Source organism: Papio anubis, chromosome 5 (genome assembly GCF_008728515.1).
Source record: "Papio anubis isolate 15944 chromosome 5, Panubis1.0, whole genome shotgun sequence".
Taxonomy (NCBI): domain Eukaryota; kingdom Metazoa; phylum Chordata; class Mammalia; order Primates; family Cercopithecidae; genus Papio; species Papio anubis.
The window spans coordinates 170,737,783-170,762,932 of NC_044980.1; the positions used below are offsets into that span (position 1 = coordinate 170,737,783).

A 25,150-nucleotide genomic window follows, 5' to 3' on the forward strand; every position below is an offset into this window, starting at 1 on the left:
CATACCACTGCACTCCAGCCTGGGTGACAGAGTGAGACTCCATCTCCAAAAAAAAAAGAAAAAAAGAAAAAAAGAAAAAAAGAAAAAGAAAACAATTTTAAAAAGAGAATTGGATTCGACATGCTCCCTTGTTCATGTGTAACGGGGCAAGCAAGAGAGTGCTGATGACAGTCAACGCTCAGTGACAGAAGTTGAAACAGGGGTGGTGGGACTCTGGGGGGAAGGGCTGTTCTATCACAGGTAGGGGGTCAAAGGGAGTTTCTGAGCACAGTCCTTATTACAGCTGGGCCTGCTGGGGTTGAGGAGGGGCCTGGCATTTGCCAGGTAGAGCAGGGTGGGCATGGCTTTGAGATGCCACCCTGAGCACCAGGCCTCCTAGAAGGCAGCTATAGTCACATTCATGGTGGTATGGAGTCTCTTTAGCTCTATCCCCAACTGGGCCCAGAGCCTGCAGTTGGTTCAGCATTGTCCTCTCCCCTCCCTTCCCATCAATGGATCCCAGCCCTCCCAGTCAGAAACACAAGCTACAGCTCTTCCTTTCCCTCCTCCAGTTGCTCTCCCAGGTAATGTTCTCTTTTTTTTTTTTTTTTTTTGAGATGGAGTCTCGCTCTGTCGCCCAGGCTGGAGTGCAGTGGCGCAAACTTGGCTCGCTGTAACGTCTGCCTCCTGTGTTCATGCCATTCTCCTGTCTCAGCCTCCCCAGTAGCTGGAATTACAGGCACCCGCCACCACACCCGGTGAATTTTTTGTATTTTTAGTAGAGACGAGGTTTCACCATGTTATCCAGGATAGTCTAGATCTCCTGACCTCATGATCCGCCCGCCTCGGCCTCCCAAAGTGCTGGGATTACAGGCATGAGCCACCGTGCCCGGCCGGTAATGTTCTCTTTTTAAAGTCTAGGGTGGACACCAGAGTCCTTGCAGCCCTGCATCTGGTCCCATGTCCCTCAAAATAGCTACCTGATTTTCCTGAGAAAAACCTCCCTTCTCACAACCCATTGATTCCACCCCAGTCCATGGTCTGACTGGTCAGGGCACTGCATTCCTACGGTCTAGTGACAGTTCAGTGTTGACCTAACTGGGACCAGGGAGAGCCCGTGAGACTTCCTGCAGGACACCGGAGTGAGTCAAATTTTCTTTCTTCTTAGTTTGGGCCTGGGAGGATGATGGTCTCGAGCTGCTGGCTTTACCTCACCACCACGCGGAACTTGATTTCCACAGGGAAAGCGGACAAGAGAGGGTGAAAGGCTGAGCTGTGTTGACACAGTTGAGCCCTGGATCCATGTGTTGAACCTCCATACTTTTCAATTATGGGTCATTTTAAGCCAGTTTAAACTATGTTTTCTATGTATGCTACCAGAGAGACTTGATATAATCAGCCTGGGCTAATACTTCCCTTCCTCCTCTTCTCAAATTACTGCTCTAGCTAAAGCCTTATTATCTGTCACCAGGATATTGCAACAGGTTCCTCACTGTTCTCTTCACTTTCTTGCTACAATGCATCATCCATCCATCTATCCATCCATCCACTCATCATCTATCATCCCCTCCATCCATCCATCATTCATCCATTATCCATCCATCCATCCATCCACAAAGGACCTACTCTGGGCTGTGCACTGCACTTGGCAATGGGGACACAGGGGGAACCAGTCAGTTGCAGTCCCAGCCCTGGGGAAGGGGGTCACGCTTCAGTAGCCAGATCAGGTTACTGCATGAGGGCAGAAGATACACACAAGAGGCACCCAATTACTCAAAGTGATGATGAGACACTTACATCTAGTCCTGGTTCCCCGGGTCTGCCCTGAGGAGAGACATAGAGTGGGTGAGAGGGGTTGGGGAGGGGGGCTGGGAACGCAGCTGCCGGGAAGTCCAGTCCCATGGGTTGGCCACAGACATGGAGGCGAGGAGACCCACCAACCACGCAGGCACGGATGGAGGCCACGACAGACCTGGCATCCACAGAGCCTGAACTCTGGCCCTGTGAAGTGCAGGGACCCAGTGAGGTACAGGGTTGGGGTCCCCAGGCTGAGCGCCATCGTGACCATGTGGCCATAGTTGGAGAGGGAGTTCCGAATGAAGCGGTTACCTTCTCTCCTTTGGTTCCTGGCAGCCCAATAAGGCCCGGTGGGCCAACTGGCCCCTGGATAGAAAAGGAGTGAGTCAAGAGGCATGCTAGTTACAGGAATTAACACCTGTGGGCCAAACAAGGCTTGTGAGACTCACAGGCAGGCCGCTGGGGCCTCTCTCACCAGACGCGCCTTTCTCTCCCTTTGCTCCATCCAAGCCCTGGAGGCAAAGGAGGGAAATCAGTCAAGGGGAAGGGGTTAGACAGAGAGGAGGACAGGCAAGCTTGGAGACTGCAAGGGAGCTGGGATGTGGACAGAGGAACAGATCCAGGCTCCACCAGACCTGACCCCAGCTTACTCCCTGGTGAGGGTGATTAGGAGGAGGTCTGGCCACGCACATTGCACCTTTTCCCGAACAGGCTCCCTCAACCCCATGGAAGGTGATTATGGTCACACCCATTTCAAAGATGAGGAAAGCAGGTGCAGACAGGGGCGGGGACGGGCCCAGCCACACAGTGGGAGGCAGCAGAGCTGGGTCCCCATCAGGCTTCTGCGGCAAGCCTTGGACCCTGTCCCTGATAGCAGCTGCCTCTTTGAAACATGAACTGTGGCGGCCTTAAGAGAAAACAGAACCAGAAGCAGTGCATCTGGTGGGGTGGGGCTGCGGGCTCAGGCCTGGGGTTCCATGACTCTTAATCCCACATCTGGCCTCTGAGCTGGGGAAGCAGAGATGTGCTCGTGCCAGGAGAGTGGTGTGACAAAGAGTGAGGCCAGATGGCCTCCCCGTCTGTTTCTGCCTCCCTGGAGCAGGGCATGCAGGCAGGCCACACTCGAGGATTTAATGTAAGAGCAGGCAACACTCCATTATGTAATACACACCAAGCCCAAGACTTTGTGCTCAGGCTATGACAGCTGAGAGACAGATGTGTGTGGGGCAGGCTGGGATGGGGAGAGGTGGGGACAGTGCAAGAAACTGAGAGGCACAGAGAAAGGAGAAGGGGACAAGCAGTAGAAACCGTGGGTGGTAGACCCGAGGAGGAGAGAGGTACAGACTGGGGTTCTGGGCAGAGGGAGAAAGTGGAGAAGAGAGCCCCAAGTGTGGAGAGGGGGCACTGGCCCCGATGACATCAGGGAGGTTATGCCCTGGGGAGTTGGGACGTTCAGGTGCTGGGAAGACTCAGGGATGGGCCAGGGCGGAGCATCAGGCCCTTTGCTTTGCCCATTGGCAAGGCTGTTAGAAACTGCCCAGGCAGTGAGTCTGAGGTCAGTAGAGGGGGCTATGCCCACTCACCTTGGGACCCTGGATTCCCTGGAGGCCCTGCAGGAGGAGGAAGCAGATAAGAAGGCTGGCTCCGGACCCTCTTGCAGGGGCCACTCACTGGCCCCTGGGGCCCTGTCCTGGGCTCTGCCCTCTGCCCATGTGCCCCTCCCTGAATGACGAAGCCCGCTGTCTCCTGGTCATGGCTCTGGGACCTAGCCCCCATCCTGCCTCTTGGTTTCCTGGCTGCTTCAAACCAAACCAAAGCAAACTGTCCTTACCATTGGGCCTGGGGGGCCAGGGGGCCCTGGCTCCACTATGAGCTGAGCCTAGGGAGGGTGAGAGACAGGTTAGTCACCCCCCGCCTGTCGCCCTCACCCACCCGCACCCCAGCTCATCACATACTGCTGGATCCACAGTCTCCTTCCTGTGCCCAGAGGGCAGAGTCTGGTGAGTGGGGGGCAGCTGGCCTGTGGGTTCTCAGAGGGGCCTCGCTCCCCTTGCTCTCCCTCCCCTACTGCCCTGGGTTTGCTCAGGCCAGGTGGCCTTTTTGTCCCAAGGCACAGGGTCCCCACCCAGCCTGGACTGGGTGTTGGGGGAAGCCCTGACCCCCCACACCCCCTTACCAGGCTCTCCTGTAGGCTGTCAGACGCCGACTCCCCCTTCTCCCCCTTGAGGCCATCAGCGCCCTGCAGGATGGCATGGCCTGTGAGTCCTTTGTGTCCAGCACCTACATCACCACCCACGGTGCTTAGTGACCTCCCTTCCTTCCCCCATGTGGCTTCAGGGAGCAGTCCTCAGTTAGCTGTTGCAACTGAGAAGTTTTCCCTGGATCCATGGGCCATGCCCTGGGTGGTGAGCAGCATGGGCTTCAGAGAGCACAGGAGCAGCTACACAGATTGTTTTCTTGGAGTGCAGGGAACAACCAGGGGCTCTGAAGCAAAGACCCCGGGGTCAAACTCCAGTGCCCCCTCTAGCCCAGTGATCATCAGGGATGGACAGTGGATGTCCCATTGGTGGTGTAACACCTGGTGGCTCTTCCAATCGGGCCACAAAAGCAACAACAAAAATGATGAGGACGACAACAGTGGGTATTTGCTGTGTGCCAGCCACCGTCAGCCCAGCCACGCATGCCCTTGAGGGAGGGGGATGATCACCCCACTTTGGAAGTGAGGACACCAAGGCCCCAGGAGGTTAGGTTGCTTGCCCGGACCTGGATGCAAACTTGGGCAGCTTAGGTCAGAGCACGTGGCATAACCATCTGGCCAACGCACTTCCATGGCCACACCTCCTGATTTTAGCTGCCATCCGAGGCAGGCGGAAGGCCTCTTCCAGATGAGGAGTGGAGGCCGGGAGAGAAGAGGGCAGTGCTGGCCCAGAGGCTAGAGTGTCCCCGGCCGGCTGGGCACTGAGACTGCAGGGGCCGTCAGAGGCACGCCCTGGCCTCCCCACAGCACGGGGCTTCCACACAGGAGACGCAATGTGTGGCCCAGCCCAGTCACATACCGGGAGGCCGGACAAGCCCATCTCGCCTGCTTCCCCTTTGAGTCCAGTTGGCCCAGGCTCTCCTGGGTCTCCTTTCTGTCCTTTGGGACCCTGAAAGCCACAAGAACAAGGGATTAGTGGGGCTCAGGAGGTCCTCTCCCTTTCCCCACCCCAGCAGGTCCCCAGAGCTTAGTTCATGGCAGGTCCCCACTTTCTCTTTGTGGAGCCTCACCTCCAGCCACAGTGGCTGGGAGCCTTAGCTGAGTGCAGTGGGTGGGGATGAGGGCAATGCCATTCCTGGCTCACTGCATCCGGGTGCAGGCACCTCAGGGCAGGGACCAGGGGCAGACGGGTGAAGCATTGAGCCTGGAGCTGCCCCTCTGGGGGCACTCATGGGGCCACATCGCTCTGTGCTCACACCTCAGAAGCTAGTGGTGGGACTCCCCACCCCCACAAACTCTTCCAGCCACCGAATCCCTCCATTCAACCAATCACATGATGTCCAGGATGAGACACACACTGCGGACCCAGTGGGAAAGACTCACCCTCGAATAGCCAGTGACCCCATGTATGCTTACGTCTGTATAGGATATCACACACAGATACACACACACACACACACTAGAACTGGGGCAATACCTACGATGGCACTGATGCGCTTAGCTTTTATGGCTTTTTACCACGTGCCAGGCACTGTGCTGAGTGTTCTCCACACAGAGCTACTCAGCCCTACCCCAGAGCAGGCAACTTGCCCGGGGCCTGAGGGTAGACCAGGGTTTGCACACAGACAGCCTGGCGCCAGAATCCATGATTTTTGCCTCTCTCACACATGGTCTTGAACTCTGTACACACACACACACACACACACACACACACACACACAGCCCAATACCAGGCACTGGCATCACCAAGGAAATGAAAGGCCCAGAGACCTTCTCTCCATCGATTCCTGGGGCACCAGGCAATCCAAGCTCGCCCTGGAAGGAAGCAGATGGCAAGAGGGGTTATGCCTTCCTTTCCTAGAGAGGTGTCAGCAGCCAGAGGGCCAAGACACACTGTGTACCCGGCCCAGGGTGGGTCAGTACCCACCACCTCCTCTGTTTCCTTAGTCCATCACGAGCAGATGTAGCCCATGGCTATCACCGGTAAGTTGTTATGTCACAGATTCGGGTGCTGAGGCTTGGAGGGTTAAGTGACTGGTTTCAGGCCACAGAGCCCAGGAACGACGATGCCAGGACCAGATCTGCCTGACTTCAAAGCTGTTGGCTCTTTCTCTTGAGACAAACGGGCAGGATGCGAACGAATGGTACAGGCCACAGGGTGTGCATAGCTGTCCATCCACCGGACTGGTATGCGGCCACAGGGGCTGGGTTTTCAGTTCTTTATTTTTATTTAGTGGATACTTATAAAACACTATACCCAATAGCAGCTAAATATACATTTAATTTGTGTGCATATAAAACATTCAACAAGAAAGAACACTTTGACTCTAAAACAAGTTTTAATACATTAAAAAGATCAATGTTGTATTAAAAAGAGTATGTTCTGGCTGGGCATAGTGGTTCACGCCTGTAATCCCAGCACTTTGGGAGGCTGAGGTGGGTGGATCACCTGAGGTCAGGAGTTTGAGACAGCCTGGCCAACATGGTGAAACCCCCCTCTCTACTAAAAATACAAAAATTAGCTGGGCGTGGTGGCACAGGCCTGTAATCCCAGCTACTTAGGAGGCAGAGGCAGGAGAATTGCTTGAATCCGTGAGACAGAGGTTGCAGTGAACTGAGATGGCGCCACTGTACACCAGCCTGGGCAAAAGAGCAAGACTGTCTCAAAAAAAAAAAAAAAAAAAAAAAAAAAAGAACATGTTGTCTAACCGCAAGATAATTTTTTTTTTGAGACAGTCTCGCCATGTCTGCCAGGCTAGAGTGCAGTGGCACAACCTTAGCTCACTACAAGCTCCGCCTGCTGGGTTCAAACAATTCTCCTGCCTCAGCCTCCCAAGTAGCTGGGATTACACGTGCACACAACCACGCGCAGCTAATTTTTGTACTTTTAGTAGAGACAGGGTTTTACCATATTGGCCAGGCTGGTCCTGAACTCCTGACCTTGTGATCCACCCGCCTCCACCTCCCAAAGTGCTGAGATTACAGGCGTGAGCCACCGTGCCTGGCCGCATGATAATTAAATAAGAAATTAATAAAATATCTGGTCAGTTGGATACATTAAATATGAAAAAAACTAAAACCAAACAAAAAAGCAAGATATCTGGAAAAAAATCTCCCAAGTATTTCTAAATCCCCAAGTATTTCTAAATAATCCATGAATAAATCAAAAGAGAGCTTAGAAATTAGGTTGAATTGAATAAAAATAAAATTCAACATATCAAGGTTTGTAGGATGCAGCTAAAGCAGTGCTTACGGGAAAATTCATAGCTTTTAGAAAGGTTTTAGATTCGGGGGTACACGGGTAGGGCTGCCACATGGGTGTACTGCATGATGCTGAGGTTTGGGCTGCTAATGATTCTGTCACCCAAGTGGTGAACATAGCACCCGATACGTAGTTTTTCAATCCCTGTCCTCCCACCTCTTCCCTTTTGGAATCTCCAGTATTTATTATTCCCATCTTTGTGTCTGTGTGTACCCAATGTTCAGCTTCCACTTTTTTTTTTTTTGAGATGGACTCTTGCTCTGTCTCCCAGGCTGGAGTGCAGTGGCGTGATCTCGGCTCACTGCAACCTCTGCCTCCCGGGTTCAAGCAATTCTCCTGCCTCAGCCTCCCATGTAGCTGGGACTACAGGTGCCGGTCACCACCACACATGGCTAATTTTTGTATTTTTAGTAGAGATGGGGTGTCACCATGTTGGTCAGGCTGGTCTCGAACTCCCAACCTCAGGTGATCCGCCCGCCTCAGCCTCCCAAAGTGCTGGGATTACAGGCGTGAGCCACCGCGCCTGGCTCAGCTTCCACTTTTAAGTAAGGACATGCAGTATTTGGTTTTCTTTTCTCTCCTTTCTCCCTCCCTCCCTCCCTCCCTTCCTTCCTTCCTTCCTCTTTCCTTCTTTCTTTCAGATGGAGTTTTGCTCTTGTTGCCCAGGCTGGAGTGCAGTGGCACAATCTTGGCTCATTGCAAGCTCCACCTCTCAGGTTCAAGCGATTCTCCTGCCTCAGCCTCACAAGTAGCTGGGATTACAGGCACACACCCCCATGCCCAGCTAATTTTTTGTATTTTCAGTAGAGACAGAGTTTCACCGTGTTGGTCAGGCTGGTCTCAAATTCCTGACCTCAGGTGATCCACCTGCCTCGGCCTCCCAAAGTGCTGGGATTCACAGGTGTGAGCCACCACACTCAGCCCATTTTCTTTTCTGTATTAATTTACTTAGGATAATGGCCTCCAGCTGCATCCATGTGGCTGCAAATGACAGGATTTCATTCCTTTTTATAGCTGCATGATTTTTCAGTTTAAACGTATGAATGAGGCTTCCCAGGGAAATCTCCCAGATTAGACAGAGCCCAGGGAGAAGGCACTCAGCCTGGAAGCTCAGGCCCTTTCTCTGAGCTCGCAGAAGCCAGGCCAGGACACCAGGAGGGAAGTGGAAGAGGATCACAGAGCATACAGAAGTGGGAGGTGAGCGCTGGAGACAAATGCTTGGGGGACCACATAGCTCTGTCGGCACTGACCTTGGTTCCAGGGATCCCTGGTGGCCCTGGGGGCCCCTGTGGCCCGGGAGGCCCCTGTGTGTGAAAGTGAAGCCAGTCAGTGTCATTGGTTAGGCAGGGCCTCCCTTCACTGCCCGCCCAGCTCCCCACCTGGAACAAGGTCCCCGTCCAGCTGAGCTGAGCAGGGGCAGGGTCCTCGGGGACTGCTTCTTCCCGTCAGGTCAGGCCACACTGTGCATGGCTTTATCTGGCTACCCAGGTTTGGGGGAGGCCAGGAGGTGTCTGCTGCCATGAACGGCCCTCTGCCCCAATCCAGATTTCATCACAATGTTCCCCTGCTCAAGATCTTGCTTTGGCTCCCTATTGCCTCTCGAAGCAAGCTTAAGTCCCCTGCTGGCATTCAAGGCCTGCCAAGAATGACATCCCCAACAGTGGCCCAGCACCACCCTCTCTGACTGTCCTATGAGCTCTCTGACCCTCTGGCTCCACTGGCTGCTATCTGCTGGACCTAGGGAGTTCCTCAGTCTCGCAGATAGGGGTGGGGTCTCCAGTGTGTCCAGGTCCGACCCCACTCTCAAGCTCCTGTCCTGACCCAGACTTTTTGCAGGCCCCCTGCTCGGCCTCCACACTCCCCTCCCCTCCCTTCTGTAAAACTGCACCCTGCCCAGCCCCTGTCCCACAAGCTCTAGGTCTCTCCCCTCCCGCCTCCCGCCTCCCTGTCCTGTGCCCTTCTTGTTGGTGTCCCACTGAGATACCCCTGGCCTCCATCTTATCCACCCTCCTCTAGGCCCAGGCCCAGGACCTCCCTGCCTGGGGTCCCGCTGCTGCCTGCTTCAACACCTGCTTTCGTTCACTGTCCATACCATTCCTTAGCTAGCCTTCCCCCAATATGTTTTTATTTTTTACTTTATTTTTTTGAGATGGAGTCTCCCTCTGCTGCCCAGGCTGGAGTGCAGAGGTGCGATCTCAGCTCACCACAACCTCCGCCTCCCGGGTTCAAGTGATTCTCCTGCTTCAGCCTCCCGTGTAGCTGAGACTATAGGTGCGCACTACCACACCCAGTTAATTTTTGTATTTTTAGTAGAGACGGGGTTTCACTATGTTGGCCAGGCTGGTCTCGAACTCCTCACCTTGTGATCCGCCTGCCTCAGGCTCCCAAAGTGTTGGGATTATAGGCGTGAGCCACCCACCTGGCATGTTTTTATTTTTTTAACATCATCCCCCACATGGACTATGTGGACTATGGCTGCCTGCTGCCCATCAAATTGAGTCAGCATGTCAGCCTAGCATCCAAAGTCCATCTCTGGCCAGGCATGGTGGCTCATACCTATAATCCCAGCACTTTGGGCGGCCGAGGTGGGCGGATCACTTGAGATCAGGAGTTTGAGACCAGCCTGGCCAACATGGTGAAACCCCGCCTCTATTAAAAATACAAAAATTAGCCGGGTGTGGTGGCACACACCTGTAGTCCCAGCTACTTGGGAGGCTGAGGCAGGAGAATTGCTTGAACCTGGGAGGGAGAGGCTGCAGTGAGCTGAGATCACACCCAGCCTGGGCAACAAGAGTGAAACTCCATCTCAAAAACAAAAACAAAAATAAAAACAAAACAAAACAAAGTCCATCTCCCAACTCCCTGTACTCATAGGCTCAGTCAGCCTGGGACACACCATGCATGTGCCTGCCATGCCATGCCACGCCACACCATGCCATGCCATGCCACGCCATGCCACGCCACACCATGCCACGCCACACCATGCATGCCTGGGGGTGGGTGCCACAGTTACTGCCAACTTGCACTTCCCCAAAGCCTGTGGGACATAACTGGAAATGATGCTCAGGTGGGGCCAGGGCCCCCTTCCCGGTCTGGTCTCTGGCGACCACTCCTTCCTCACCCACTTCCCTTCTGGGGTACCCATGAGCTGCTGGCACCCAGTGCCTCTCTCCACTGGTGGTAAGTCCCAAGTTTACTAGCCACTGGGCTCGGGGGTCACACATCTCCCAAGACTCCGGGGGCCGGGCTTGCCACTCTCATCCTCTCCATGACATCATTAGAAGACCTGGCCCTCTACGCAGTGTCCCCTCCACCCAGTGTCCTCTGGGAAGGTCCCAGGAGACACCGGTGGGAACAGACCCCAGGAAATGCTCTGGCTCCTGCCCCTGAGCGAGGAGCTTCCCTTTTTGACTTGGCCTCTAGGGAGCTCGGTCCACATGGGACACATTCACAGGGGCTCTCTGAGGCGGGTCTCAACATAGCCCTGATTTCCACATCGGACACCTAGGAACGGTTGGGGTCTTTGTGCTAAGCTGCCTCGAGTCCCTTGTGTAAAAAAGTGCAGCATTAATCACAAAGGAAGTAATTATTCCCTAAGGAAAATCATATCTAAGGCACATCCTGGTCCCACCAGGAACACTACCTTGAGGGCATCCAAGATCCTGCCATCATAGTCGATCACCACTGTGTCTCCCTGCTCGCCCTTGAGGCCTGGGGCACCCTGAGGCAGGAAGAAGAGTAAGACTTTCAGGGAAGAGCTACGCTGGGGGGTGAAGTGGCAGCTGTCCCTGCGTCACACCCAGAGACAAAGCAATGGAAGAGCCTTGTCACCCAGGCCACACGCATGCCCCTCCCCAGTGTGGATCCCAGCGTGGGAGGGCAGGGGAGGCGGGCCCTGCTTCCACCTGGTCTGAGGGGCAGCTGGAATTGCCTTCGTGTGGGCGTTCAGGCCTGACCCAAGTCCTCGGGGGAAAATGGAAAGCCTGATTTTGATGTGACGCTCTTCAGAGTTTTAAATGTTCACAACACACAGAAAAGCCCCAAACCCTCCGAAACACAAAAACATGAGCAGGCTGGATGGGGCCCGTGCCTCCATTTCCCAGCCTCTGGTAGAGGCTGCACACACCGCGCACCCACACGCCTATTCCCGCCTGGTTACAGGTGCACGTAAGCGTGCCCATGCCCATGCTGCACACTCAACGTGCACACTCAACATGCACGCAAGGCTGCTGGCCAGCCCTCCCCTCGTGAGCCTCACTCCCCACCCAGGCTGCTCTTTGCTTGGGGTACGGTGAAGGGTGGGGAGCACTTTGGTTCAGGCCCGAGCCGATCCCTTGTGCAGGCTGGAGACCCCTGCCTGGGCCTCATTTGCCAGCCCTCCCCCGTCCCGTCACAGCCTGCCCAGAACAGCCTGGCTCACTGGCTGCCTAATCCAACCCTCTCCCGCTCCCCACCACCTGCACAGCCAGGCAGGGGCTCAGATCGTTTTTTTTGGAGGAAGAAGCCAGCCTCCCGGAGCACGAGGAGACAGAGCCGAGGCCAGGATCCTGGACGTCACCCTAAAGGTAAGGTATGTTGATAGGGGCTGGTCACAAAAGATCTGGGGCGGGCTGGGGCGCTGTGCTCCTGGTGGCAGGGACAAACCTCCCTGTGGGGTGGGGAAAAGGCAAGGCCCAGCCCACTGCGGCAGGATCAGGCATAGGACAAACGGAGGACCTGTGTCTGAATATATAGAGAAAGGAATTTAGATGGGCACGCGCTCGAGGGGACTGAGAGAGAGCTGGCTTCATAATAACGGGTCGGGCCTCTTATTCTTATACTTCCATATTTGAACATTTTACCCAAAAAAGGCACGTACTATGAATTTTCAAAAATCACAAATACATTGGTTTAAAAAGTAAAATCCTCCCAGTTCCTGTAGCTCCACTGCTCCTCTGGGGTCTCTGTGGGGACAGGGGCTTCTGAAGCTATAGGGCCCCTAGATCTCATCCCTGAGGCCTTGCCTGAGAGGCGGCAGCTTACCCGGGGCCCTGCAGCTCCGTCCGTGCCTCGGTGGCCAGGCTCCCCCTGTGGAGATACACGGTGCAGGTGTGAAGCCAAACCACGCCTCCCAGTCCCCTCTTCCCAGGAGGGCCCAGGTCCCAAGTGCTGGAGCCTTCGCAGCCGAATGTATGAGACAGCACTCCAGGAATGGGGCTCCCGGAGGGGCCTGCGAGACCCTCCTCTGACATCACTTTGTATAGAGGTGGGGATGCTGGTGTCCCGGAGCTGGAGGCTGCATGGTGAGTTGGCCACAGAGCTGGGCACCAGTGGAGGCCTTGCCACTTGTCCAGATTCACCACTGCTGCCCCCACACCAGCTCCGACAGTGCTGAAGGAGACCCCTGGGCCAGGTCCTCCTGGGACTCCTCACTTAAAAGGGCAAATGAGAGCTGAGACCACGTCTCCCACTCTCGTCTGGGGGAAGGTCTGAGCAGGGCCCACAGCTGCCAGAGCAGCAAGTTCTCACGTCACCTTTGGTCCTGGGGCACCACCCACGCCACTCTCGCCCTGAGGCCCCTCGCTCCCTGGCTCGCCCTGAAATAGAAACAGTTGCAGTGAAAGCAAGTGTGAGCGGGCACGTGGCAGGTGCCTTGGGGCTGCCCGAAGCCTTGCGATTAGGCCTCCTGGCAAATTGTTACTGAGTCCATGGGGTGTGTGCGCGGATGGACCTCAGGACTCTTGCTAGCCCAGGGGACACAGGACCACGGCTGCCACCTTCTGGTGTGGGCCCTGGCACTTACTTGGGGCAGCTCAGGGGCTCAAGGGGCACTTTGCAGACTGGCTGGCCAGGATTTGGTGGCTGTTGTGAGGGGTTGGGGGAGTGAGGCGTGAGGATGACACCCAGTTCTTGGCTTGGGGACACGGCAGGAAGTGAGGCCCTTGAGATGGAAACGAGGGCTTGAGGGAGTCAGGGAGACACATGGACTGGGTGAGACGCTAGGCCTGTTGTGTGGTGGGGCCAGGGCCTTCCTCTGCCTCTCTCTGGCCTGCACCGGGCACTGGCCTAGGACCTCATGGTGCCAAAGGTCCAGGGTAGGGACTTCACCAGGCAGACAGGAACCATGGGAGGTGGGGGCAGGGGGCCATGAGGGGAGGGGCAGATACTCACCTTGGGCCCTGGTGGTCCAGGGAGCCCTGGTGGTCCAGGCTGGCTTGGTGTCCCATCGTCGCCCTGAGGAGAGGACACCTGGGGCTTGCCGGTCAGACCCTCGGGTGGCCAGTGGGCCCCTCCCTCCTCTGGGCTTCCTAGTATACCAGTCTGCTCCTGGCACCTGCACTGGCACACGGTCCCAGGCAGCTCCTCCCCACCCTCCTTGCCCCTCCAGGGCAGAGGTGGGGTCAGATCCATCTCTCTGTGTCGCCTGACTCCACCAGCCCAGGGCTGGCATTTGCAGAGAGAACGGATAGGCAGATGATGAGGGTACATTCATCCATTCATTCCCCCTGTGGGCCAGGCAGCTGAGGTCCCTGCTCAGGTGGAGTCAGAGGAGGCCAAGGGAAAAGAAACATTCAAATAAATACAAGGTTGGCTGGCACGGTGGCTCACGCCTTAACTCCAGCACTCTGGCAGGTCAAGGCGGGGAGACTGCTTGAGCCCAGGAGTTTGTGGCTGTAGTGCCCCATCATGGCACCTGTGAATAGCCACTGCACTCCAGCCCGGGCAACAGAGCAAGACTCCATCTCTACAAAAACCAGAAAATAAAAAATTAGCCAGGCATGGTGGCACACGCCTGTAGTCCCAACTATTTGAGAGGCTGAGGTGGGACAATTGCCTGAGGCTGCAGGGAGCTGTGATCATGCCATTGCATCACAGCTTGGGTGACAGAGTGAGATCCTATCATATATATACACACACACACACACACACACACACACACACACACACACACACGCAAATAAATTCTAGGCACCATGTCAGGAAGTGGAGTAGTGTTGAGAAGAGAAGAGGATGGCATGGCGGAGAGGGACTGCAGGGGGAGCTTGTTGCAGCAGGTGGCCAGGGAAGGTCTCCTAGAAGATGGGAGAGTTTTTTTTTTTCCCCGTAAGATGGAGTCTCACTCTGTTGCCCAGGCTGGAGTACAGTGGCACAATCTCGGCTCACTGTGAGTTCTGCCTCCTGGGTTCACGCCATTCTCCTGTCTCGGCCTCCCAAGTAGCTGGGACTACAGGCACTGGCCACCATGCCCGGCTAGTTTTTTGTATTTTTAGTAGAGATGGGGTTTCACCATGTTAGCCAGGATGGTCTCGATCTCCTGACCTCGTGATCTGCCCGGCTCGGCCTCCCAAAGTGTTGGGATTATAGGCATGAGCCACCGCGCCTGGCCTGATTTTTTGGTTTTTGAGACAGGGTCTTGCTCTGTTATCCAGGCTGGAGTGCAGTGGGCACAATCCATAGCTTACTACAGCCTCGACCTACCAGGCTTAAGCAGTCCTCCCACCTCAGCCTTCGAAGTAGCTGGGACAACAGATGCATGCCACTGCACCTGACTAGTTTTTCTGATTTTTAGTAGAGATGAGGTCTTGGTGTATTGTCCAGGGTGGTCTTTTTTTGTTTTTTTGAGACGAGTCTCACTCTGTCACCCAGCAGATTGGAGTGCGGTGGTACAATCTTGGGTCACTGCAACCTTCGCTTCCCGGGTTCAAGTGATTCTCTAGCCTTAGCCTCCAGAGTAGCTGGGACTACAGCCACCTGTGACCACGCCTGGCTGATTTATTTTTGGATTTTTAGTAGAGATGGAGTTTTGCCATGTTGGCCAGGCTGGTCTTGAAGTCCTGATCTCAAGTGATCCTTCTGTCTTGGCCCCTGAAGTGCTGGGATTGCAGGTGTGAGCCAGTGCGCCTGCTGGCCTTGGGGGAGGGTTTTGCTGAGACCTGAATGAGGTGAAGGAGGAGGCTGGCCCAGGAGAAGAGGCTGGAGAGGATAACACTCATTCAGTGGTTTTAAGCTTGAGCTCACCTCAGTGGCACCAGGGGCTGGTCAAACCGACTCTGGACCCATCCCAGAGTCTCTGATTCAGTGGGTCTGGGGTGGGTCCCAGGGCTGCACTTTGAGAACTAGTGTGCTCGGCCCTGAAGTGGGCATGAATTTGATGTGTTTGAGGAAGGGAAAGAATGAGTGAGTGAATAAATGAATGAATAAAATAAATTCTGGCCTCACGGAGAGCGAGGACAGGGCAGTCACCCGCAGTGAGGGCTTGGGTCTGGGGAAGACAGGGCCACTTTCCCCGTGGGTTGGCTCCCACCCCACCCCATCCTGTCCCCATCCCCATCCCCATTCCATCCCAGCCCCTGCCCTTCTCTCCAGCCACTTCCCAACACTGACCCGGACGCTCCTCCATCGGCCCCTCTCACCTTCTTTCCGGGTACTCCAGGCTCACCCTGGGGGAGGCAATGGGGGGTTCAAGAGCAAGGTGAGAGCCGCAGGAGTGTGGCCCAGACCCCAGGCCTCTTGTTCCTCGGGTAGAAGTGGCACTGATGACCTGTGCCCCGGGCCAGCCCAGAGACCCCTGAGTGCTTCAGAGAGCTGGGGTGGACAGTCTTGAATTCCACTTCTGAGCCACTCACTCCCAAGCTCAACGACCCTGGCAAGGCACTGTTCTTCAAAGTGGGGAGGTGACTCCTGCTGTCTCAGAGGGTTTTGGAGGACGAGGCACTGGCTGAGCAGCTTTCCCATCCTTCCTCCTCAGGCCAGAGGCTCCGTCTCCATCAGGGAGGACCAGAGCCCTCCTCCCCACTCACATCCTCCCCAAAGAGGGCAAAAATGAAAGAGCTGACATCTGCAGAGGGCTGGACACGCTAACACGTGGAAAACTATGTCCACATGAAAACCTGCACATGGATGCTGACGTCAGCTTTACTCCAAATTGCCAAAACCTGGAAGCAGCCAACATGTCCTTCAGTAGGTGAGTGCATAAATAAATAAACTGTGGCTTATCATTAAATAAATAATAAACCCAGACATGGACTATCAGTCAGTGCTAAAAAAGAATGAGCTGTCAAGCCATGAGAAGACATGGATGAAAGGTCAATGTGTATTACTAAGTAAAACAGGCCAATCAAAAAGGCCACACACAGTCTGATTCCAGCTAGATGACACTCTGGGAAAGGCAAAACTATGGAGACAGTGAAAAGAGATCAGTGGCCGAGCACGGTGGCTCACACCTGTAATCCCAGCACTTTGGGAGGCTGAGGTGGGTGGATCACCTGAGGTCAGAAGTTCAAGGCCAGCCTGACCAACATGGTGGAACCCCATCTCTGCTGAAAATACAAAATTAGCCAGGCGTGGAGGGGCGCACCTGTAATCCCAGCTACTTGAGAGGTCGAGGCAGGAGAACTGCTTGAAACCAGGAGGCAGAGGTTGCAGTGAGCCGAGATTGTGCCATTGCACTCCGGCCTGGGCAACAAGAGTGAGACTTCAACTCAAAAAAAATAAAAAACAAAATAAAAAAATAAAATAAAAGGATCAGTGGTGCTGGGGCTAGGGAGAACGAGGGATGAACAGGCAGAGAACAGAGAATGTTTAGGGCAGGGTAAATACTCCATGACACCACAGTGGTGGATACTTGTCAACACACATTTGTCCAAATCCGGAGAGTACCCCAGCAAGAGTGAACCCTAATGTGAACAATGGCATCTGGGTGATGGTGATCTGTCCATGCAGGCAAATCATCTCTAACAAGTGGGGGTACTCATAGCTGGGGAGCGGGGGCATGGGCCGGGGCAGGGGGATATGGAAACTCTCTACTTTGTTTAGTTCTATTGTGAAACAAAAACTGTTCTAAAAACAAAATCTATTTGGGCCAGGTGCGGTAGCTCACACCTGTGATCCCAGCACTTTGGGAGGCCAAGGTGGGCGGATAACCTGAGGTCAGGAGTTCGAGACTAGCCTGGCCAACATGGTGAAACCCCGCCTCTCCTAAAAATATAAAAAATAATCATGGTGTGGTGGCGCACACCTGTAGACCCAGCTAGCTACTCAGGAGGCTGAGGCAGCAGAATTGTTTGAACCCAGAAGGTGGAGGTTGCAGTGAGCTGTGATCATGCCACTGCACTCCAGCCTGGGTGACAGTGAGGCTCTGCCTCAAAATAATAAAAAATTTAAAAAAAGGGAAAATTTATTTGAAACCAAAAAGCTAATGTGTTTTATGATTCAACTCTCGCAACTCAGTGTGAAAAAGGCAGGAAAGGTTTACTGTGCCTCCAGTTAATGGATGAGTAAACTGAGGCCCAGAGAGATGCAGTAACTTGCCCATGGTCTGGGAGTTTGGTCTCCTGACCCTACTGCCTTGGCTTCGCTGGGGGTGGGGGGAAGAGAAAGGAGGTGGTGGTGGGTGAGTCCATCCCACCAGATCTGGGGAGGGGCATGGGGAATGAGGAGCACTCACCTTGGGCCCTGGGGGTCCCTTCGGGCCCTGGAACAAGAGAAGAGAAGGTGTTAAATGTCCTACTGGAGGCTGATCCTGGGCCTGTCCTTCTTAGCATCCTGGCTTTGTAAAAGGTGACACCAATCCCAGAGACCAGGAGGCAGGGCTGCCGTCAGAAGCAGGCTGGAGCTGCCCACCCTAGGCCTGACTCCTCAAGCCTGGGAAAGCTTCTGCATTAGGGCTCAGGCGGTGGCAAGTGGACCACAGCCTCCACACAGGAATGTGGAGCTACTGGAATTCCCTCCGACTGGTGTCTCGCCTGGCCATTTCCCCAGGGTGGTTGGAGGGGCAGGTGCACGGGGTGCACACACATACACGGGCGCGTGACCCTGCTGTCAGCGTGTGTGGGAAAAGGGCTTCCAGGTCTGGGAACCACAGTCCTGCCAGCCCAGGCCTCTGGAATGCCCTGGATACTGACCATCTCGCCGTCTTGTCCAGGCTCTCCTTTGGGGCCCTGCGGAAGTGTGAGGGGACAGCAGTGAGGGATGCAGGTCGTCACATTGAACTGAGCCCAAATCTCAGGCCAGACCCTGGGCTGGGGCTCTAAGTACATTGTCTCATTTCATCCTCGCCAAACCTGAAGAGCGAGTATCAGGGTCCCCACTCCACAGAAGAGAGCGTTAGGCTGGGGAAGCCACTGGCCTGGCGAGACAAGTAATGGATGAGCCAACTGAGCAGCTGTCCTGGGGGAAACTGGTGGCAGTTTGGTGGGGGATCCATCTGACTGGGGGGGGGACCCTGGTGGCAGTCTGGTGGTGGTGTGGCCTCCACACTGGAGGGAAGGACAGGCTGGGGTTTCTGGGTTAGGGAAAGGGTAGTAGGATGGGGCCTGGCCTCCAGGCTTTGGAGACGCTTGGGAGGAAAGCTGAGGCTGAGATATTATATTGGGGAGCGCGAGGGGAGGGCTGATAAAGGTCTGCAGAGACAGTGCCCCCAGAAGGGTCTCAGGCTCAGGGTTGAGTCAGGATTGGGACTGGGATTGCAACTAAGGTCAACTTACGGTGTCTGGGTCTATCTGAGGTTAGAGTTGGTTTGGTCAGCGTCAGAGTCTGGAAGGGTCAGAGTTAGGGTCTGAATTGGGGGTGTAGACCAGGATTTGGGAATGAGTTTGAGGTCAAGGTCTTGATTGGGATCAGAGACCCAGTTAGTGTTAGATTTAAGGTTCGAATGGGATAAGGGTCTGGGTTGAGGTTAGGGTTGGGTTTGGGTCTGGGGTCAGGGTCAGGATCTGAATTGGGGTTGGATCTTGGTTGGAGTTAAGTTTGGGCCCAGGTTCAGTGTCTGGATTGGGGTTAAGGCTGGCGTGGGGTCTGCACTAGAGACGGGGATGGGGATGGGGCTGGCTCTAGAATCCGGATTTGGGGTTTTGGTCAAGTTCTGGGTGGCCAAACTCCAGGCCCTCTCTTACCATTGGGCCTTGTGCTCCCCTGGGGCCATCTTTCCCGGTGTCGCCAGGAGGGCCCCGGGCCCCAGGAGGTCCAGGGGGCCCCGGAGGCCCAGCAGCTCCATCTTGTCCTTGGTCTCCCTGAAAGAGATGGGGCTTGGTATGACTCTGAGCGGGAGGGGGTCCAGCCTCCAGAGAGAAACCCTCAGATGGGCAGCCCCACGCCATCCCCTTTCCCAGCCCTTGGGGCAGGCTCAAAGGGGAGGGCTTTGTGACTGGGCCTCTTGCCACTTACTGGGGACTGCACGACCGAACAGATCCCCATACTTTGGTGTCAGAGGCCCTACGGGACCTTTTACATGCCAAGGAATGTGCCAGCTCTTCAGCACCTGAAGCCCAGATCCAGTGTTTAGGAGAGAGATGGCATGTGCTGCATGTGGGGGGAAACACGCGTGTCCAGCTGCCCCCTCTTCTCTCTAGAGTGGGGCCTGAGTATCTCCTGAAGGACCTTCCTGGAGGACCTTTTTTTTTTTTTTTTTTGGTCAACTCTCGCTTCATTTGAAGTACGGAGGTGCACTCTTGGGCATTTATCCTTGTTCACAGCTGCTTGGTTAGTAACAGCCCCAAACTGGAAACCAATCCAAAAGTCCTTCAGTAGGTGGAAGGTTAAGGAGCTGGGGTACGTCCACGTCATGGAACACAACTCAGCAATCAACCCAGAGGAACAGGCCACAACACATGCAACACCTCAGATGCATCTCAGGAGAATTACGCTGAGTGAAACAGTCCATCTCAAAAGCTTAATACGGTGTGGTTGTATCTACGTAACGCTCTTGAAATGACAACGTTATAGAGATGGAGAACCCATACTGGTTGCCAGGCATTAGGGATGGGGGCATGAAGGTGATTGTAACTACAAAAGAACAGCATGAGGGACCTTTGTGTGCTTTACACAGATCTACAAGTGTGTTAAAATTGCACAGAACTAAACACGCAAACGAGTGTGTGTACAGCTGGGGGCATCTGAATAAGGTTGGTGGATTGTATCAATGCCAATTTCCTGTTGTGAGATTGTACTCAGAGATGCAAGATGTCACCACTGGGGGAGACTGGATGAAGGGTACACAGATGTTATTTACTACAATTACATGTAAATCTACAATTATCTCAAAATAAAAGTTAAAAAAAAATGATGATGAAGGGCCACACAGTTTCTCTCATGCAGCACTAAATCCCCAACTTTAGAACTTGATGTTAGCACTGGGTCAGACCTCAGGCAGCCAGAGCCCCACCTCATAGCCCAACCCGAGAGGAAGGAAGACCACTGTGACTGGCACCTACCCACTGCCCCAGCAGGGCCCACCCTGCACTGGCACAGGGTGGAGCCACAGGAATGGAGTACACCCACGTCATGGTGTCAGTGGCCCTCAATCTTCTTGTAACAAAGAAAGGAAGACCTAGCACCGAGCTAGCAAGGACATCCTGAAGATGATTTTTTTTTTTTGAGACAGAGTCTCTAGCTCTGTTGCCCAGGCTGGAGTGCAGTGGCACAATCTTGGCTCACTGCAACCTCCACCTCCCAGGTTCAAGCGATTCTCCTGCCTCAGCTTCCCGAGTAGCTAGGATTACTATTATTATTATTTGTATTTTTAGTTCAGACGGAGTTTCACCATGTTGGCCAGGCTGGTTTCGAACTCCTGACCTGAAGTGATCTGCCCGCCTTGGCCTCCCAAAGTGCTGGGATTACAGGCATGAGCCACCACACCTGGCCGAACATGATCTTATTCAACCTTTGCGATGAGTTGGCCAGGGCACTGTTATTGTCCCACTTTACAGATGGAATGGCTGGGGTTGGGGGTCAGAGGGTCAGTTGCCCAAGGTTACAGAGCTAGGGAAGGCAGAGCCTCCTCTCACTGCCAAGGCAAGAGGTCCCTTTGAGACACTTCTTTTCATCCACAGATGTTCCCTGATCTGAAATAGCTCACCTCTCTAGCAAACTGCACGTAACACAAATTCACTTGCTTTCCCAATTAAAAAATCAGCAGAAGTTCTCAACACCCGCCACTCAGGTCTTCCTCCTGGTCTGGCATGGCCAGGGTCCTGATCAAAATGTTACAGCTCCAGCCGAAAGGGAAGAAAACTGACAGATTGGTTAGGTCACCAGGCATGGGTGGTGATGGTGACAGGTAATTCCTGTTTTAATTTGCACTGAATCAGGAATAATTTGAAGACACCCCCTTAGCTCCCTGCTGTTCCTTTTATAAAGGCCCTCAGGCTGGGAACTACTGGCCTGGACTCTACTTATTAAGACAGAAAATGGGCCTGACACTGGAGCCGGTCCTGGGAGAGGTTCTTAGGCTCTTTCCCAGCCAGCCCGCCTGCTCCTCCCTCAGAGATTGGATGGCTGAGGTCTAACCCTGCAAACGTGGGGTGAGTTGGGGGTAACACAGCAAGTCATCAGGCCCAGGCCCCCACTCAGGCAGTCTACCTTGAGGATCCGGCGATTGTACAGGTGATGGTCTCTACTCATAAAGCCCGGATTGAGCCGTGGGAAAACCATCTAGTCAGCAGACAGGTCGTGTGGTCAGAAAGGCAGGACGGTGATTTGAAAAACCACAAGGCTTTTTGAAACCTGGAGGCAAAGCCACTTAACCAAGCCCAGAGAAAGGCAAGTAGGTGATCAGTGTGCAGACTCCTTCTCCAGGGAGGGCCGCTCACCAGTGGAATGCCCACCAGCATCCACGTCACCCGCGGCCACGGGACGGGCTCCTGGCCTGGCTGCCGACAACCTCCCGAGACAGCCTAAGCCTAACCCAGGAGCCATGAGAGAGAATGGCAATTGGAGTCTTAAGCCACTATTTAAAATTTTTTTTTGGAGACAGTCTCGCTCTGTCGCCCAGGCTGGAGTGCTGTGGTGCCACCTCGTCTCACTGCAACCTCTGCCTCCTGGGTTCAAACAATTCCCTTGCCTCAGCCTCCCGAGTAGCTGGGACCACAGGCGCCCACCTCCACACCCTGCTAATTTTTGTATTTTTACTAGAGACAGGGTTTCACCATGTTGGTTAGGCTGGTCTCGAACTCCTGACCTCAAGTGATCCACCTGCCTCGACCTCCCAAAGTGCTAGGATTACAGGCACGAGCCACTGTGCCCGGCCATTAAGCCACTAAACTTTGTGTGTGTGTGTGTGTGTGTGTGTGTTGGGGGGTGATGTTCCCGATGACTGGGACACTGGGAATATAGGGAAGGTATCCATGAAGAGGGTTGCGGGGCTTGGGAGGAGATCCCCTCTTCCATGACCTCTGGGCCTCAGGACTTCTAGTCTGTTGAGGAGAGGGCATCCGCTTTGGATTATCAGCTCCACACACCCACCAGGAAGCAAGCAGAAGGATTTTTCTCAGCAGCTAAAACTCAGCACGAGACCCTTTCTTTGACTGCAGAGCAATCTCACCAGCTTTATGTGGCTGGCACAGAGCAGCTGTGTCTGTGGGGCTTGGCCTGGCCAGCCCCCTTCCTTGCTCCTGCTCACAGCTCAGGGCCGCAGAGGTACGGCGCAGGCGCCCAGCCAGCCCTGACCACAAGCTGCAGCCCCGCTCTGCACTGCCGCTCCCACTACCTTTTCATTCCCACAACAACCTCTTGGGGTGGGGGCTGTCCTCCCGTTCACAGTTGAAGAAACTGAGTCTCATGGAGCAAAGTGACTTGATCAGGGTCACTCAGCTGGCAGGTGGCAGAGCTGAGCTTTGAGCTCAGTTCTGCTGATCCCAGAGCCTTCCTTCTTTTTGGGGTGCCAGCTGTCCTCAGTCTCCAGTCTGGGTCACGTGCCAGCCCCACTGTCCAGCATCCACAGTGGTAAGCATGGAGACCTGGACATCTTCCAGAGACACCCACCTGCGCAAGAGGCGGCAGCCCCACGACCCAGGTCCCTGGGGGCTTCCACCGGTGCTATGGGTGGGGAAGGGGCCTCTTGGCCTTTCTGTGATGAGCTGCAGGGAGCCAGGACCCAGAAGCAGCGCCAGTTATGCCTAATTATTAAGTCAAACAAACCATATGGGCAGTGAGGGAGGTCATGCCTGGTTCTTACCCGGGGGCCAAAGTCTCCTGGTGCACCCTAGGAACAAAAGACATGGAAAGGTATCACCACTGCTTTCATCATTTCCTCCCATTTCCCGTCGAGCATCTGTGCCCAGTGCTTCATAGACATGGTATGACTTAATTCTAACAAAAATAGCAGGCAGGCTCTATTTTTATTTCCATTTCCAATGAGGAAGCAAACACAGTGAGGCCACTTAACCTGCTCAAGGTCACACAGCTAGCGGATCCGGGGCTTGTAGGCAGGTGTTCCCTTATCTCAGGGCAGTCCCAGCCATTCGAGGCCCCGGATATTGTGGAGCAGAGACAGCCCCTCCCACTGTGTCCTCTGGAAGGGATGCTAATGAGTAAATGCTGCTTTACACCACCAAGTTTTGGGGCAGTGCATTAAGTAGCAATAGACACCAAGACACCAGTTCTCTCTGGTTTCACAGCCCCTGATGGAATCACTTCTATGACGTGGTGGCATCAGCCAAGGCCAGCGGGAAGGTAATCAGGCCACCCACCAACTGCACTAGTCTCTCATCATTGGCAAGAACATTGAGACCATGACCTCATGCAATCCCTCCTGTGACTCGGTGAGATTGGTCTTCATTTACAGATGGGGAAACTGAGGCCCACAGAGCCCAGCAACTTGGCCAAAGCCACACAGTTGGTGGTGGAGCTGGAATGCAAAGCCGAGGTTCTGAACACCAGCTCTCATGCCTCCCCACGGCTCCCTCAGCCCTGGTGGTTGGGTGGGAACCCTGCCTGCCTTGGCCTGAGCTGCCGAATCACACACAGCAGGACCCATCTGCAGCTCTCACCTCCCATTTCCAAATTCCGCGTCGGGGGTGGACGTGGTCCAGCTGTGGGAGCACCCAGCTGGCCCTGGCACATCTAGGCCTGCTCTGACCCCTCCCCTGATTTTACCGTGGGTAACACAGGTCTCTTCTGTCCCCTTCTGAAGCACTTGGTCCCTGGTTTCTAGGGGGCTTTAGTGCCTGATGCCAGGGAAGCCTTCCTCCCAAGGGGCCGCAGAGATAGCTCTCCGCCATGTCTTCCTGAGGGGTGCCCTCCCTACAGAGAATACCATTAACAGTCATGGTTCAATCCCCCAGCCCTCCTGGCACCTCCCCTTCACCATGAAGTCCTCTGGACATTCGTCATTCTGGGAACACTGGGCCTCCGAGTTTGGTTATGCTTTGGTCCCAGGAGAACTCAGACTCAACTCTCCGTATTGTCAAGTGTAAGCCTTGTAACCCTTTCAGAAGGTAGGCACGGTGATTCCCACTCTACAGATGGGGAAACTGAGGCTCTAGGAGGGGCTGTGAGGTGCTCGAGGGCACACTGGAACTGGGGTTCGGAGGGAGGTTTCTGGGATTCTTTGCCTGCCTACCGCATCTGCACAGCCTCTGGTTTCACTTACCTTTTCCCCTTTCGGGCCTGGAAGTCCCTGGAGAAGGAAAGTGGAGAAAGAACAGGCCTGAGTGAGGGGCCTAGGCTGGCTCCCCTTCTGGCTTCCCTGTACCTCTGAGGGCAGAAGGGCCCATGATGCTGAGCAGAACTTTGGGCGGCTGAGTGGAAAATTACACACAAGCTGTCAGCATCAGTGACAGCTGCCCTGGCTGGCCCAAGGAAGCTCCACACCTCGGTCCTCAGCATGAGGGATATGGGGGATTTGGGGGTGACCAGCAAGGGCCCACTGGCATCCTCATAGCAGAGAAAGGTGCGCATGCACTGGCCACTCCTCCCAGAGAGCGCACACGGTCCCCCACTGCTCAGCTCCCACCCTGTCGTTGTCAGTGGGAGGCCACTGCCCCCAAGCCATCTTTCTGGAATCTGAGAAGCAGGCAGTAGAGATCTCCGGATGCATTTTCTTCTTCTTTTTTTCTTTCTTATTTCTTCAAAAAAAAAAAAAAAAAAAAAAAAAGCATTCTCTTCTTTAATGGTATAGCCTGAGTATGGGGTCGACCTTGTCTATCTCTTGTATGAGG

General features: G+C 54.5%; 1 protein-coding gene across 6 annotated transcripts in view; it reads right to left on the reverse strand.

The window, feature by feature from the left end:
• Nucleotides 1–25,150, reverse strand: part of COL23A1 (collagen type XXIII alpha 1 chain) — a 357,189-nt gene that overhangs the window by 5,429 nt on the left and 326,610 nt on the right. For 4 of the 6 annotated variants that reach the window (XM_031666664.1, XM_031666663.1, XM_031666668.1 and 1 more), the window contains 19 exons: nucleotides 24,583–24,609; nucleotides 23,167–23,193; nucleotides 19,109–19,225; nucleotides 18,119–18,154; nucleotides 17,662–17,688; nucleotides 15,629–15,655; nucleotides 13,386–13,448; nucleotides 12,749–12,811; nucleotides 12,258–12,302; nucleotides 10,879–10,956; nucleotides 8,486–8,539; nucleotides 5,744–5,788; nucleotides 4,833–4,922; nucleotides 3,953–4,015; nucleotides 3,608–3,655; nucleotides 3,360–3,386; nucleotides 2,226–2,288; nucleotides 2,089–2,142; nucleotides 1,777–1,803 (listed from right to left, as the gene is read on the reverse strand). In XM_031666664.1, coding sequence (XP_031522524.1) covers nucleotides 1,777–1,803; nucleotides 2,089–2,142; nucleotides 2,226–2,288; nucleotides 3,360–3,386; nucleotides 3,608–3,655; nucleotides 3,953–4,015; nucleotides 4,833–4,922; nucleotides 5,744–5,788; nucleotides 8,486–8,539; nucleotides 10,879–10,956; nucleotides 12,258–12,302; nucleotides 12,749–12,811; nucleotides 13,386–13,448; nucleotides 15,629–15,655; nucleotides 17,662–17,688; nucleotides 18,119–18,154; nucleotides 19,109–19,225; nucleotides 23,167–23,193; nucleotides 24,583–24,609 — 981 coding nt within the window. The remainder of the gene's footprint in view (nucleotides 1–1,776; nucleotides 1,804–2,088; nucleotides 2,143–2,225; nucleotides 2,289–3,359; nucleotides 3,387–3,607; nucleotides 3,656–3,952; nucleotides 4,016–4,832; nucleotides 4,923–5,743; nucleotides 5,789–8,485; nucleotides 8,540–10,878; nucleotides 10,957–12,257; nucleotides 12,303–12,748; nucleotides 12,812–13,385; nucleotides 13,449–15,628; nucleotides 15,656–17,661; nucleotides 17,689–18,118; nucleotides 18,155–19,108; nucleotides 19,226–23,166; nucleotides 23,194–24,582; nucleotides 24,610–25,150) is intronic. The other 2 variants (XM_031666665.1, XM_031666666.1) reach the window with 2 other exon arrangements.